Source organism: Trichosurus vulpecula, chromosome 1, assembly GCF_011100635.1.
Source record: "Trichosurus vulpecula isolate mTriVul1 chromosome 1, mTriVul1.pri, whole genome shotgun sequence".
In the NCBI taxonomy this organism is placed as follows: Eukaryota; Metazoa; Chordata; class Mammalia; order Diprotodontia; family Phalangeridae; genus Trichosurus; species Trichosurus vulpecula.
In genome coordinates this window covers 143631034-143647636 of record NC_050573.1, presented here as the reverse complement: position 1 = coordinate 143647636, position 16603 = coordinate 143631034, and the positions used below count along the sequence as shown (strand labels likewise).

The 16603-nt window shown below is 35.4% G+C and overlaps 1 protein-coding gene across 5 annotated transcripts in view; it reads right to left on the bottom strand.

Annotated features, from left to right (window-relative positions):
- Positions 1-16603, bottom strand: part of UBR5 (ubiquitin protein ligase E3 component n-recognin 5) — a 187746-nt gene that overhangs the window by 43004 nt on the left and 128139 nt on the right. For 4 of the 5 annotated variants that reach the window (XM_036764156.1, XM_036764175.1, XM_036764182.1 and 1 more), the window contains 12 exons: positions 13638-13789; positions 13094-13189; positions 12587-12710; positions 10079-10176; positions 6952-7100; positions 5918-6009; positions 5455-5601; positions 5188-5306; positions 4977-5103; positions 4757-4886; positions 3562-3722; positions 3213-3452 (listed from right to left, as the gene is read on the bottom strand). In XM_036764156.1, coding sequence (XP_036620051.1) covers positions 3213-3452; positions 3562-3722; positions 4757-4886; positions 4977-5103; positions 5188-5306; positions 5455-5601; positions 5918-6009; positions 6952-7100; positions 10079-10176; positions 12587-12710; positions 13094-13189; positions 13638-13789 — 1635 coding nt within the window. The remainder of the gene's footprint in view (positions 1-3212; positions 3453-3561; positions 3723-4756; positions 4887-4976; positions 5104-5187; positions 5307-5454; positions 5602-5917; positions 6010-6951; positions 7101-10078; positions 10177-12586; positions 12711-13093; positions 13190-13637; positions 13790-16603) is intronic. The other variant, XM_036764165.1, reaches the window with a different exon arrangement.

Genomic DNA, 16603 nt, shown 5'->3' with positions numbered 1-16603 from the left:
TGATTAACTATAAACTCCTCAGTTTAGTTTTCTAAATTCTTCAAAATGAGGCCCAGATCCATTTTTTCTAGTCTCATTATACGCTGTTCTCCTAACGACATTGTATGTTTCATCTAACTGGTATTTTTTCTATTCCTAAAACACAGTCTTTCATTTCCTGCTTCACTGCCCTTCCTCTAATCACCCCTCCTCTCCCCCGCCCCCAATGCAATGCATTTTCTTAGGGAGAAAGGCAGCCCAGGGCAGAGAGCCAGCACCAGGCCTGGACTAAGAAAAACCCCAGACATTTATGACCTGTGTGTCCTTGGGCAAATCAGTTAATTATTGGCTTCAGTTTCTTCAACTGTAAAATAGGGATAATAATAGTATCTACCTCACAGATTTGTTGCCAAGGTTCAAATGAGATAATATTGTAAAAGTGCTGGCACAGAGAAAGCACTTAATAGATGCTTCTTCCCTTCCTTCTCCATTCCAAAACACTACTGCCTTTAGAAAACTGTTCTTGATCCTTACTCCCCACACCCCTTGAATCCTATGCATTTGTTTCAGAAGTATTTAAAAGATCTGCACAGTCAGATATATACCTGTTACCACCTTCGAAAAAATGTAAGCTCCTTGACAGCAAGGGTTGTTTCATGATTTGTATTTCTACTTCCAGCCCCTAACAGTGTCTCGTACATGATGAGAGCTTAATAAATGAATACTGATTAACAGGACAGTATCATTAAACCCATTTACTGCCTTTGTAGTATTTAGCAAGACATTTTTCTTTTCCTAACAAAACTGTTGCAAAATACTGTGTGCTTAAAGTAATTGCAAGTCTCATCTCATGTTTATGCTTCAGCTATCAAAAAAACCCCTGAAGGCTCTAGACAGAATGATGCCACCAGAATATTATTCTCCATTTTCATGGATAAAAATAGCCTGCAAAAACCAAAGATGTTCCAGATGTAAAAGAGGATACACTCTAATGTTTAATCTACAGGAGGGAACCAAATACTCTTAAGCACTGTTGCCATTTAATTATACAAAATGTGCTTGCTACCAATGAACCTTTATCATTTATAGAAGGATATTAACCATCCTATCTGAAATTTGCATACAATAGATGCTGAATATTTGCTAAAATAAACTGAAAGATTTTTATAGATTTGCTTTTACTGAATAAGGTAAATAAAAAACAAACTCTCCATAGAGTTTTGTTTTGTTAATAACTCCATTTTTGTTTGTGAAAACGACGACAGGTAGCATTTATAGCACTTTACATGTGTTATGTCTTGTAGATGCAAAAAATAAAAAAAATAAAAAAATTAAAAAAAAAATAAAAAATTTCCCCTGGCTCTTTTTAACAGTCAGAAAACCTAGTCATCTTGAGTCATTCACAAGAACAGAGGCCTACTGCCCCCTTTAAAAAAAAATTATTCAGCACCCCTCTGGAAATCTACTTTCTTTTTAACCTAAGTTTTTTTTTGAAATGACACAAATTTCAAATATATATATATATATATATATATATATATTAAATGATGCATCTTAAATTTAGTATACTGTAAACCTGTGGATTTTTCTCTTGCATTCAAATTTGATGATGCAATATTGCGTCACATAATCCTATAGTATTGTATTGTAAACAAGTCACCACAGCACATATTCCTTGCCTCCGCATGCTGGACTTGTCTGCCAACGCTTACTTGTTAAGATCTGTCAGCAGACTTGACCACTGATTGGTTATAACTTGCATTTCGTGTGTTTATTTCAAAAACAGTATAATCACTACGGCTTTAACTCTGTTACACAACAGATGAAACATATCCGAATGGTTTTTCAAAATTTTCTTCTCTTCTCTTCTTTCCTTGTGCTTCTACCTACCCCCTTATTTTAATTCGACACCACCCAATTGTACCTGAAGTTACTACTACCACCCCCTCACTTCCCCCATTGTTCCAGCACCCCCTAGGGGCGGTATCGCACACTTTGGGAACATCTGCAAAAGAAGAAGGCCTGATGTAGTCAGAAACCGTTTAGGATAAAAATGCCTACATCATAAAAGATGAAGAACTAAAGTGTCTCTCGGCAAACTAAACACAAGATGGGTGCTCTGAGAGAAAAGGGAAGGAAAACGCCAAACAAATTTGATGGAATTAGTTAAAACCCTTTTGGTTGACAGTAAACAGCCAGGCAATATTAATGTGATACTCAAACAGTGGGAAATTGACACTTTATTTGATAAAAATATGAAATGAGTGAGGTCTAAACAAAATGGCCCTAAGGAACCTACAAAAGAAAGGATTAACATCCTCTCCCTTGTGTCTAGAACACAAGCTTTTAAACATCGTCTTCAAACTCCAGAGAATGCCCACAAAATGTTATCTGTGAACAAGAGTGACTAAAGGACATAGAATTATATAATCAGAAGCCTGCTAAAAGACCAAGACAAATAAAGCCCATTTGGGTTCACCAAACCATCAAAGGGTATTTATTAAGCACTTAGGGGAATTACCAAGACAAAAGGAAAACAGCATGTGCCCTCCTGGTGGACCTAGTAAGTTACAGAAGTAGACAGTGGAACACCACTTTGTTTTAGAAATATAAAAGGTCTTGTTTGGTTGGGACCTCAGTACATATCAAAGGGAACGCTTACTAAGGTAGGATGGGATGAGGTTACTAAGGGCTTTAAATGTCAAAGTGAGTACTTTGATTCTAGACGTTAACAGGGAATTGAATCAAGAGAGCGCACTGAGCAGAGTAGTGATGAGGTCGGATTTGTGCTTTAGGATGATCACTTTGGCAGTTGTGTGGAGAGGGACTTAAAGCCTCAAGATCGATCATCTTTGGCCCACGATTCAATTATTATACTTTTACTATGTTCTTCAATTTTTCCTGCTCTGTGACACTGGGCAAAGGAAACTGTAGCTCAATGAGGTAGATGAAGATAAATAAGCATCTAGGTTTACAGTCCTTTCCGGGTCAACACATGATGAAGAGAGACAGAAAAAGTAATACATGTAAGAGGTTTCCAGTAAGACCACTAAGATTATGCAGAACTATTTAACAAATATATGTTGTTAGCAGTCATATAGCCCAGTCAAGCCAAAAGTTTACTAGACTTGTGTACCATAAACATTAATGGAGACAGATGGAATTCAGAAGACTGCTGCTGCTGGCACCCAGCTAATGTGTTATTGAGAACAAGCACCAGAAATGAAATTTACCTGTTAGACTGGTCCGATGATGGCCTTGGTGGTAGAGGCTCCACAGAAAAGAGCTCTTCACTGCCCTGCATGGCATCTATACTAGTACTAGCCAGAGTAAAAGGAGCAGTGGGACGAGCAATCCCCATCCTAACTGGAATAATCAAAGATTCTGCTACATTACACAGTTCTTCCACAGCATATGGCAACAATGCTTGAAATACTCGTTTACACTTCCCAATTGGCTGTGGAATAAAGTTGCTGAAAAAATAAGAATAAATTATTTAATAATCCTTTGAATATAATCAACATGCTAAAAAAACTACATGCCCAAAAAACCCACAAAAGAATATCGAAAGTAGACTCTTACTTTTTCTTTTTGGATGAGGCCATTTCCACACTAAGAATGACAAAAACCCTTGCCACTGAACGCAGAAACCTCATTGTAACAGCAATAGCTTCTTCTCTACGACCAGGTGTGTATTTATTTTGTAGTTCTTTCACAAGAGTACCAAGCAGTGTATCTAAAAGCTAAACAACAGAGTACTCCAATTATAATCACTCTTGAAATGCCACGAAATTCCCCTATTTATTTTTATTTAGCACTATTGTAAAATTCAGTATATGGTTTTCATTTGAACAATGCTTGAAATAAAAAAAGTCAAATTCAACCATAAAAGAATTCTGAAAACTGGTCATTAGTCACATGACAAGAAAGCACTCTGATTAAACAGAACTCATCTAAGTTGGAATCCACAAATTAACAGAGTAGTGGGTTTTGTTTTGTTTTTGTTTGTTTGTTTTGGTGTGGGAAAGGGGAGGGGAAAGCTGCTGAAAGCCAATTTTAGAAGGGTTCAGCACACAGAGGAAACAAAACCTATTATACAGCAATTAACCACAACGGAACACTACTAAATATTATTTAAAAAACCCAAAACACCTTCCAGGGGGATGTGTCTAGGGGAAGTATAAATTCAGTCCAATCCTTCTACAGCACCTACATCTATAATACAATGACAAGTGATACACATAATACTCTTTGAGACAGTACACTAATTGGAAAAGAGGCTAAATATCTACCTCAGAAGAATGTCATTAAGTCCAAAAGAGGGAAGTTTCTGTTTTAACTTTAAATTAAGCCACTTAGAATCCCTAAGTGTAGTTCAAGCAACACTTCTTTACAAGAGACCTCTTCCTGGCTAGCTACTCTATACCCCTTGAAATTTCCTCCTATTTATTTTTGATGCATTATAAATATCCATACAAGTACAAATCCTTTTCTACAAGTTCCTTAAGGGCCAGCAGTTTCATTTTTGTCTTTATGTATTTCCAGGGCCCAGCATAAGTACCTGGCACATATTCAATATTTAATAAATATTTATATTTATTATTTAATAAATGCTTGATGACAGATTAAACCAAAATTCCCAATCCTCAAGTTCTATGGTTTATTCAAAGTGAATAGGAATATACTTGTAAAGTTAATATTTTAGACAATATAAATTCCTAACAAAATTTTAAAGTAACACTTTAACGAGGTCAAAGTAAACATTCAAGTTACTCACCAAAATGTCTGCTGTACACTTAACTATAAGGCAGTGTGTAAAACAATCCAACCGAATTGTGCCACTTTGCTGATTAAGGTATACTTGCTCTTCAGGCAAAAGGTGACCTATTCTGCTGCTGGCACTGAGACTTGAAAAAAATGACAGAAAAATTACATTCAAATGTCTAGCCTATGTAAATACAAATTACTAAAATGAAAATTTACTGACTAATACATACGGATCTTTATTCTCTTGTGAACCAAACATAATCATAGATTTCAGGGCATTCCAGTCCTGTAAAACCCTCTCCAAAGCAAGTTGAGCAAATCTTGGTGGCTCTAAATCATGATCAGGCATATCTGAATCTAGAAGACAGTAAAAAGAGAAGTAAGAGTGATGAGGGCCTGGGATTTTACTTTTTACCCTTGAACTAATTGCACCTTCCTCACCCTCAGGATTTGCAGTTTTCCGGTTGCGGTCTTCTCGGATTCTAGGTGGCCGATACTGGCAGTGCTCCACCGTCTGCCTGGCCACAGTCTGGACTAAAAATAGGAGAAGGTGTTCTCCCCTAGGGAACAAGAGAGCCAAAGGGTCACATAAAACAGTAAGATAGAAAAAGATGTCTACTAATACCACCCATTTCTATTTCCTGGTGTACATGTAAATAGAAATGAGGAGACCAAACTGGCTGTGTGCACGCTGATCTCTATACTCACCTGCTATTTGGCAGAGTGACCAGGTTAGTGGTGGTGAGCAGCCGATAAAGTAGATCAAGACGCGCAGATTTTTGCCCAGCAATGAGGGTTTTACATTTGCACTTCTCCCAGCAATCACAGTAAGCTGTCGGGGAAGTGCGCTTGAGTCTAGAAAGAACACATATAGCAATCTTCAAACTAAAGTTCTGAAAATATTTCTCAAGTAAAATGTCATTTGAATAGGTACGTATTGAAACTTGTGGAACTTGTGAGCCCATTTTAAAATATGCACTGAAAAGCACTGGATGTACAAGATGAAGAAGCGTCAGAGGTGCACACCCAGCACAACTGGGCAATCATATTCAGCTCCTGGAGAAAGGGTGACTCTCGTGCCTGCCAGTCAGTCTAATCAGTACTAATCAACTGCATCGATATTTTTAAAGCTTATGTGGGAGGCTCTAGGAAAATCAAGACTAATACTTACTTGTAATCATGACCTTTATGACAAACTCTTGCACATTCTGTACAACAGCAAAGTGATTCTAATAATCCACAAGTTCGACACTCAAAAATATCCTAAAATCAAAATGTACAACATAAAAATAACAATTAAATTTTTAAAGTTGTACGGCTGTAACAGACAATGTCAACAATTTCTTTTCCATAGGTTTGGCAACTGTTCAAGTACAATGAGGGTAAAACTCAATCACAGGATCATGGATCCTTATCATCTCAAAGATAAGGAAACTTGGGCCCTGGAGTTTCAGTAACTTGCCATGAATCATGCAAAGTACATCACAAAAGCAGAATTTGAGGCTGGGTTCTCAAGACTCCAAATACATTGCTACTTCACTGTGCCACTGGGGAAAGTCATTCCACATATTACACACAAAGAAGTGCAGTATTAAAACTAGCACTTTAAAAAACATTGTTTTCTGAAAATAGATTCTATGTTTGCTGCATAGAAAGACATACATGTACATCAAATTACCTAACTAGGTTCTGTAGACCTGATGATATTACTAGTCTTTAAACTATAATGGTATATTGCATGAATTCAGATTTTGTTAACATAGCCTTCCATCAAGGATATTGCTTAACTTGTCCTATTCTCATCTTGAAAAAAATTTTTAAAAATAAATATTTTTTGAGGCCCACAACCAGGTATTAAGCCAGGTGATTTTTTTTCCATTCTTTTTTTCTTTTTCTCCAGAGGGAGCAAATCAAATCACAACAGCTACTAAGGTATGGTTGGTTATCTATACTGGTTGAGGAAGTATTCATACAGATAAAATCACGACTCCTTTAAATACGGAATTAAAATAATTCTTTTTTTAATGAAAATCTTTAATACAAAACCTGAAAATTATCTGATTGTTTGGTACCCACAGTTTATGAATTTCAAGTGTAAAGGGAGAGTAGAAGACAAGGAGATTGGAACTGGAGAAACATTTTTTAGAATCTTAATCCTTCATTACAATTAATATTTCACATTCCATGCTACATAGTATTACTTACTTGATTAATATGCTCTGTTCCAGTCCAGGTAAAACTACATGTATCATTGCAACACAAGACATACAAAGGAGAATCATCAGGATTCGTGCCAGATGGACAAACCATTCCCATAAATACATCGTCTTCTTTTTCACTTGAAGATGCCTCTGCTATCAGGATTGAGAACAATGATTCATATAAAATAATTCTATCATTGTCATTTAGTTTTTCCTCAAACATACAATATAAATATTAAACTATTAAGTATTAAAGTCTAAAGAATATGCAGAATGAAATCCAACCAAGTGACGTAGAATATTACACATCATGAAATAGCAACAATACACAATTAGAGGCAGGCTAAATAATTCATCTGAAAAGATGGGAGGATTTGTTTGACTATGCATATTTGTAACAAAGAATTTGTTTTTTCTTTTCTTTCCTTTTATTCCCAATGGAGTGGAAATGAAAAAAAGATTTGTTAAAAAAAATCTTTAATACAGAGGTTGGGAGGATGCTACAGATGTGGAATGTTTCATGCACTTACAGATGAGGTCATTTTATTGTTAGTTTTGCTTAACTGTTTTACATTGTGTCTAGGGACTTCCAATGTAATTTGTAATGAAAAAACAAAACATCAATAAAACTTCTTTAAAAAGTGGAGATAGTTCATCTAAGAAGACAGGATGGGAATCTTATCTTAAATTCCCTTCTCAGACCTGTATCAATTTTGCTCCTGCAAAAGATTTTTAATTACATGTAATCCAAATGTTCTATTTTATCTTTTATGGTCCCCTTTATGTCTGTAGCCATAGTATCCACATAACAAACAATGATGGTCATACCCTTGATCTTGCCATCACTCACAGATATACTTCCTTCACATCGAGGAATTCTAAAATCCTAATCTATTGGCTTTTCCTCTCTTCCTGTCTTTCCTTACATAATCCTCCTCTTCCCACCATGATCTCTAATCCTTTAACCCCTCAATTTTCTCCTAAGCAATCTCTTTTGGACCAGCTGCCGCTCTCTCCTATTTTTCCTATGTTGATCTCATAGATGAAGCAATTCAATTCTACTCTGTCCTCCTCTCTTGAATTCCTAAACCTTTTATCATTCTGGCCTCAATGTTGGAACACTCATTCTGTATGCCATTTTTACTCCTACATACAAGCTGCTGAATAAAGGTGGAGAAAAATTACACAACTGTTCTGAGTGGGTCCATTACAGGCTCTCACTGCTGATAGGCAATCCTACTATACCTCTCTTTATCAATTCACTATCCCACTCTTCACAGTGGCTCTTCTAAACTTTTTCCTCCTCCTTCAAATCTCCTATGGCACCCTATTGCCCTACCCTCTCAGCTGAGAGCCTTGCCTCATATTTTACAAAAGAAATTGAGGTCACTGACACCTCTCTTTCACATCTATCACTCATGCCTTCTGCCACTAACTCTTCCTTCAACTCACAATGAGGTGGCCTTAATTCTTACCAAGTCTCACCACCTCTAAAAGGTTATTCTAAATTTACATGACCCATAATCCAGTTATCCTAGAAAATTGAGGACTGAATTCTTAAGCATAAACTTCACAAGGGGAACACATTTTGGAAGGGGGCAGATCCTTACTTGGCAAGATGAGCATGAGACTTATCCTTGACTGGAATCTAAGTTTTTACCAGTATTTGGAGGGAGAGTAAAACTAAGTATGATAGCACTGGAGAAGTTGGTTTTCTCAAGTCCAAGTGGGAAGGGCCCTACATGTTAGCTAGAGATAAAAGCCTTTTAGAGTCAAAGTTCTTATTGGGGGAGAGCTTGTTGTATAAAAAATTGAGAAAATGAACCCTCTCTGCTTAAGGGGTGAGAGGGAGAAGGGGAAGGAGCATGGGGAAAAGAAACTACAGCATTTTTTCCCATTTTTAAAAGTCTCCCTATTATAGCTTATATACCAGAGGACCAGTGGAGATTACCTGTGAAGGTAGAGGACAAGCTGCAAAATGTTGAAAGAAGAGTCTTTGCTATAGAGATGTTTAATATTTAGATAAGGGATACTTGGGATGAGGTTTGTATGCTCCTTCTTTTTCTGTGGTTTTATACATGGTTGAAAGGTAATTATAAGAATGGATTTTGATATTAGAATACTACATAATACTGGATTTTTTTGGATCTTAATTTTGTTCTTTTTTAAATATTAATTTTGCTTAGCTGGCACTCTCTCCTTTTTCCTTATTATTAAAAGAAGGAGGAATTGTAAATATAAGTGATAAAAAACAAAATGTATCAATAAAATGTATTTTTAAAAGAGCATACTGTAATAAAAATGTTATCTTAAGGACACAGGCAGCAGACAAAAAAAAAAGGAACTGGGAGTCCTTTGTCTTACTTTAATATCCATTACTAACACGGAGAGATAGTCAAAAGATAACAATTCATGTACTCATTCACTATTGGTACTAAGAAAATCAAAGAGCTCTCCTCCTTTATAATGTAGATGAAATTAAATGTGGAAAATGTGCAGTAAACAATAATGGGGAGAAACACTTGATGACACAAATTCAGATGACATTTGGAAAAGTGAAAGAGGAGAGGTGAAAGAGTCGTGTGTGGGAAGTGACTCTCTTAATTAAGGAGGAGGTGTTGTGTAGCAAAAAGGAAAGTAAAATTTGAGTTACACACACTCCAACTTGTAGGCTATGGCCTAATTGAAGCTACTTAGACTATATTGAGTTGAAATACTAAGCAATTAGATAAATTCAAGAATCTTTCTACATTATTATATCTCTGCCCAGGACAGAAAGGTAGGTCAAAGAAAAACAAATCTAATGCATTTCTTAACTGCTATCCATAATCAACCCTTTCAGAAGATTTGTTACATGTGTACTATATGATAGGTACTATGTATACCAACACAAAGAATAAAATCACCCCTACTTGCTAAGAGCATACATTCTAATGAGAAACAAAAAAGTATGTTAAGAAATTTACATCCCCTGATTTGTCAGGAGAGCTGAGAGAGATATTTCACAAAAGAAAACTCTTTCTAAAGAGAAATTTCCATTAAAAATGTAATTATCATTTCTATAAGTACAAGAAAAAAAATTTTAACATGAAGTGCACAAATAGTACATTTAGGAAATTACACGAATTTACCTTTTGCAATTTTCTGTGCTGTTTCTAAGATGGTGATTGCAGCAGGGTAAGCTCGGCCACTTACTGCAGACATAAATGGTGTCATACCTCTTGCATCCCTAGGATAAGAAGAATCTCATATTATAACTTAAACTATTTCTACTAATTAGTATTTCTACTAATGCTTGAAATGTTTGATTGATTTCTCAAAAGAATTAAATTCAAAGAATATGTATTAAGTATCAACTACATACACAAAACACTGTAATAGAGTTATTAGGAATTCAAAGATTAAAAAAAAAAGCAACAGTCACTGTTAACAGAACTATATAGATGAAGAAGATAATGCATTCACAGGAAAAAGGAAGTTTCCCTTTCCTTGGGTTTAGTGACCCATTATCTCAATTCAATTAAAAAATTAGGCATGGAAGGGACCACGTCTCTTCCTGATTTTTTGCTGGGTCTTCTTTCTCCTCAAGGATTAATGCTAAAAAATTTGCTTCTCTCTCTCTCTCTACTCTTCCCATTCAGAGACTGACACAGCTGCAATATGACACAAATGAAGATTTTTGTATTGATCTTCCAAGCTCTCGTTACACACCGCATCTCACATTGTGGTTTAAGTAATTCCACTTTGATGTCCATCTATTCAAACTTACTATGTCTAACATGAAACTCCTAAGATTCAGAGCTAGAAAAGACTTTATGGATCAGCTTCAGATTCCTACGCCCTCATTTAACAAATTAAGAAAATGCAGTACAGGAAAGGTCAAGTGACCTGGCCAATGTTGTCTGGGTTCCGAGTCCAGTACTTTCACACTATATGTTAGAGTTCAATCTTTTTCTGATAACTTCATGGTTTTGTGTATAGGTGTACAATTAATAGCAATAAGGAATACTAAGCTGTCATTCCTCCATTACTGCCCATACCTTGTAATTTTGATACTGGAGACATTATGACAGAAAATTCAAACTAAAGAGAAAATAATTTACTGCTGGAATTTTTTTTTAAATAAAAGGAAAGCAAACCTAAATATACAAAGAGGACTCAGGGATAATACTCTAAAATATCAGTCTGAATACGAAATCAGATTCAAAGAAATGCAGTAGAAAGACACACTGTTTCTGTGTACATAAATATGGATTCTCTCCTCATCTCATCCTTATACAATCTCTCTTTTCTTTATTCCAAACACAATTCAAGCAACGCCATGTAAATGAAATATTTTCTGACACCTTCCCAAAGCTGTAACTGACTTTCCCCAACTACCTGAAGTCGTTCTCCATATATATGTACCTAGCATTTGAAAGGTCTGCAAAGCACTTTACATACTTTCTCTCATTTAATGCTCACAACTGTAGGTTCTCCTATTATCACCATATTACCAGTGAAGAAACTAAAGCTGAGAAAGGTTAAATGATTTGCCTAGTTAGTAAGCATCTAACGCAAGAGTTGAACTCTTGACTCCAAGTCTAACATTCTGTCTACTACGCTACCTTGCTGCCTCATAAATGACTTGTCTTCCATGAGAATTGAGTTTAGTTTCATTCTTTATATTTGTATCCCCAGCACCGAGTATAGTACCAGAAAACAGCAGATTCTTTATAAATACTTACTGATCGACATTCTAGTATCTCTGTCATAATGCATGCCAGCAGTTAGCAAACTGAGTGGTGACTGGTCCAAACTAGACTACCCTCTTTATAATTTAATGATTTAGTTTAAAGGTAGTTGCTGCCATTAGGAATGACAGTGAACAAACTAAAATCCTGTTTCCCAGGATCATAGCTCAAGTGAGAAAAAGAACCATGTAAGTAATGTAATTTAATTCCTTCATTAATTTTAATGTGAAAATACCAAGGCTCAAAGATGACAAGTAACTTGTCCACAATCACACGCAGTAACAGAGGACGAATTTAAATCCAGGTGCATGAACTCTGAAGACATAATTCTTATAACTGCGCTCATGAACCTAGCAAATGATAAATTGTACTCATTTGCTCTTGAGACAAAATACCATCTTTTTGATATAAGAAGCATTATATGAAAATAAGCCATTGCCCTTTAATTCATGGCCAAAAAGAGTGGGCAATTCTGACTTGCCCCATGATTGGGTAACACTAATTTCAATACGTATGAGAAATAAATCTTTATGATTATGAGTAATGTAGAAGTGTCACAAGTGTGTGCATGCGTGCGTGCACACACACACACACACACACACACACATACAGACACAGACACACACAAATGTGTAATGTACTGTACTGGCAGAGAAGCCCCACCTAATTTGCTTTTGATAAGTAAATTAATTTGTATTTCTGAATGTTTATTAAATAATGGCAAGATATAACAACTTTGAACAAAAGGCTGGAGAACCAAGTGAGTAAAACAGGATTAGAATTTTCTTAAAGAAAAATGTTAAGATAAAAGAATTTTTAATATTTCACATGAAAACATTTCAAAGAGTTACTTAAATAACAACATCAATTGAATTTTAAAGTGAAAAATAAATTAAAATGTCTTACTTGGCAGACAGGAGTTCTCGTAAATAAGGCTGCAGAACAACACTGTCACATAACAATTTTAGTATAAAGTGAGCATTTGCTTTTCGATCCTTTGACTCTACTACAGACGGCTCTGTGGAAGGACCTGTAATTAAACACAAGAGATTTGTAACAAAACATCAAAATCTGTGTAATATAAAATATAACCCAGAATTATGTATTAAGTTAAGTGATTAAATAGATCATTTTGTTAAGAAAAAATCTACTATTAGTCATGAGTTATTATTTTCATTAAAATAATTTTTCTAAGTTCAGAATACTTTTACAAACCTGAATAAATTCTAGGGATATCTCTACATATATGCCACATTTTTGCTGGAGTGTAAAATGTTAATTTAAAGGAGATTAGATACTTTTTAAATCAAGACAACAGAACTTTAGGTAAAACGTGTATATGTAGAAGCCTATATGCAAAGCGAACCTTCTTCTTTTTCATAATGCCTATGCAGATAAACAGTGGATTCTCACCTGGGATGGTGGAGGTGCTTGGTCCTTGACCAGTGCCAGTCGCTGCTGTGGTAAGAGATCCCACAGCGGGGGCCAGGATAAAATCAATGTCACCATCTTTCAGTAAACAGAACAGCAGGATGTACATCATTATATAAAACATATCCCTAACAAATTGCTCTCTTAACTGACCTTAAGGCTTTACTGCTAGCCAGAGGTCAAGTCAGGATCAAAATGGATTTTTTTAAAAAATACAATAAAACGAATCCACTTAGATTAATGACTACTCTGATTATTAACATATAAAGGGTTTAACTTTTTTAAAAAGAATATAAAGACAATATCCTAATAGAGAAGAGATGCTTGAAGTGATTTAAAAACCTATTTCTAGCATTTCAATAAATTTTAAAATTAACGGCTTTCTCAAAGAAATTATTTGGTAGCTAGATTACTAAAACTATTAGATATTACATAGATAAATAACATTCTTTATTCCACAGAGGACATCAGTCTCTTTTCTTTTAACATCTTGTATTAAATATTATATGAAAATAAGAGCTCTTACCAGGATCCATGGCAGGAGGGTCAGGAACCCAACTGGGAGGAGCTATTGGGGGAGAAACTGGATCTTGGTGGTCACTAGATGAAGCTCCAGCTTCATGTCTACCCAAACCCGCTGCTCTCAAGGAACGTCGCATCATTTCCCTTAGTCTCATACTAGAAACAACCAGATAAAAAAGGAGGTGAATACTAACATCTGGCTGCCATACTATTATTTAATGAATAGCAAGACACAACTTTTTTTTCTTCAAAGTTCAAAAGATATTTTACAAATAAATATTATTCTAATTCAGGAAAATCTAAGGTACATAGAATGTCAGAGCTGGAAAGAAACTTAAAGATCATCTGGTCCAAACTCATCATTTTGCAGGAGGAAAGGTGAGGCTAGAGGGGCTAAGTGGCTTGCCCAGTATCACACATCAAGTTAGTGGCAGAGATAGCAATGAATAGAAGCCAGGTCTCCTAGTATCTAGACTTATGCTCTTCCCACTATGCCATACGCTGCTTCTAGACACATATATGACAACTCTAGGTTCACAGAATGAGCTGAAGGGTGAGTGTGTGTGTGTGTTTGTGCATGCAACAGCCTAGCTTCCAGTTCAGTCCTATAATCATTGTGTCATGTGCTCCTATATTATAAAGGAACAAATCGACCACTTTGAGGGGAAAAAAAGGGATTACAAGTAATTAAAAACTCCTTTTACAACTTCAAGAAAAGTGAAAACAGTTAAATATGAAAAGTCAAATACTGTATTCCCTGATTCATAATCATTAAGTATTAGACTAAAGTACAACAGGGAACAATGCCTCTATCTAAAGCAGTTTTATGAAATTATACAACACTTACCACCTTTGTATTCTAAAAATAACCTAGTAATACAAAGGCAAATCAATACTAAGCAAAAATTTTATCAATTTCCAGTAAGGAAGTTTAGTTTTTGAACTTATACAAATACCAAAAAGAGATAATTCCCATCACAAGGATAATGAACAAAGAAACTAGATCTTTGAGGTATATTTTTAAATGCAGTTAGTTTTAGTACTTCTTGTTCTATAAAAATGAAATTGTACAAATATACCCCCGATTGAAAGAAAAATGAAAATAATTACAAAGGCCACAAAATATTTACAAATAATCTAATATAAACAGCAAAAATCCTTATGCTCACTAGGATGTCTAAAGCTTTAGAAAATGAGAGTAAGCCTTAAGAACCAGGCAACATATATAGAATACATTCCTCTCCCAGTAACAGTTTGGACATGATTTTAAAATAGAAATGTCATTTGTAATGGTATTTTATGAAAAAAAAAAATTTCTATTTAAATGTATTATATATATCTTCTTGAGATCACATAAATATTTCCCATGATGCCACTATAAATAAAATTACCTTTACAGAAATTCTCATTGTTGCCAAGTTTTGAGAAAATATCTTCTATAATATGGAACATTTCACTGTGCTTTTGCAGCGTGTGTGTGTGTGTGTGTGTGTGTGTGTGTGTGTGTGTATGTGTACATGTATTCTGAAAAAAAGTTACATGGAGCTATCTATGCAATCAATCATTTTAAATATACATAAAAAGAACTCAATGGTTAATACTTTCTATAAAACAAACAATTCTTCTGCAATATATCGTTTTGGGAATGTATAGGTTGTGATCTTAAACTGAACATCCAACGAGACAATATAAAAAGCTACCTCATTGAGTCCGGATGACCTCAATTCCTCTGAAATTCTATTCAGGTATCACAGCTCTATGACTAGGGCACTCCATCAGGACAATAGTTATCTGTTGTGTTTTTTACAGAATGATACTTCTACAATTTTAACTAATTAAGAGTAGACACTTGGTGTCCTTAAACGCCTTAAGATACAATGAACAATAACTGGGAAGCACTGTATATTTGATTCACATACACTAAGTACACGATATGGTTTGGTGTGTGAAGAATGCATGAAGCTTACAAAGCAAGAACTTGCAAATTTCCACTTTTGTTGTTCTGATGTAATCAAATGCCTATAAAAGAGAGGAACAAGGAGTTATCCCTCCCCCTTACTTTGTTTTTAATTTTAAATTGTCCTTAGCCTTTTTTCTTCATTTTCTTTTGGGTAAAGATTTTTAACAGAATGCCCAGGTCCTCTTACAGATTCTTAAAAAAGAAAATTATTCTTCAAGACGTTGTACACAATTCATGAAGATTCACCTGGATCCTCAGTGACTGAGGATTATACTGAGGAGATACCATCTTGGCTGCTAAGATTCAGAGTTTTGAGTTTCCTTCTTATAGGCTTGCCTGCAGTCATCGTATTTTCTGACAATATGGAAGAATTCAAGGACGGTGTAATTTCCTCTTTGTAAGCACGTTATATCCATACTATAGAAGCCTTAGTATCCAGTCATGGTTCAAATACACCACTGTGACAAAAAAGCGAAGGTCATGTGTCTTCCAGATTAACGATCTTTAGAGTAAATACACCTGCAATCAGATGCACCAATCATGTTTTCCACTAAATCTGCCCTTTGTACTCTGGATCTATCCAGTCACATAACAAAACTTGAGGTAAATCATCATCTGAAGGAATATAACAGTATTTAACACTGAGAGTGCATCAGTTTTAGGCATACAGCTCATGATTCTCAAGCCCTACAGGATGACATCAATGAAGCTGATTCTGTGGATTTCCTATTGCCAGACGTTGATTAAGACTCCTGTGCTTTCATCTGTTTCAACAGACCGCCCTGATTTTGAACTGGTTAAAAGTACTGCAGTAAAATCTTCAGCAAGTTCCTCAAAGGAGCTTATACTGCAAATTATTTGCGAGCCATTTGTTAACCACTCCTGAAGCTCCTTTTAGTGTTTGCCTTCAAAATAATCCTCACATGAACAAAGGATGGCAGCAGTGGGATTTGGACCAACCATATCAGAGAAGCCAACTTGATTTGCATCAGTACCTTCCCTGAAGAAGT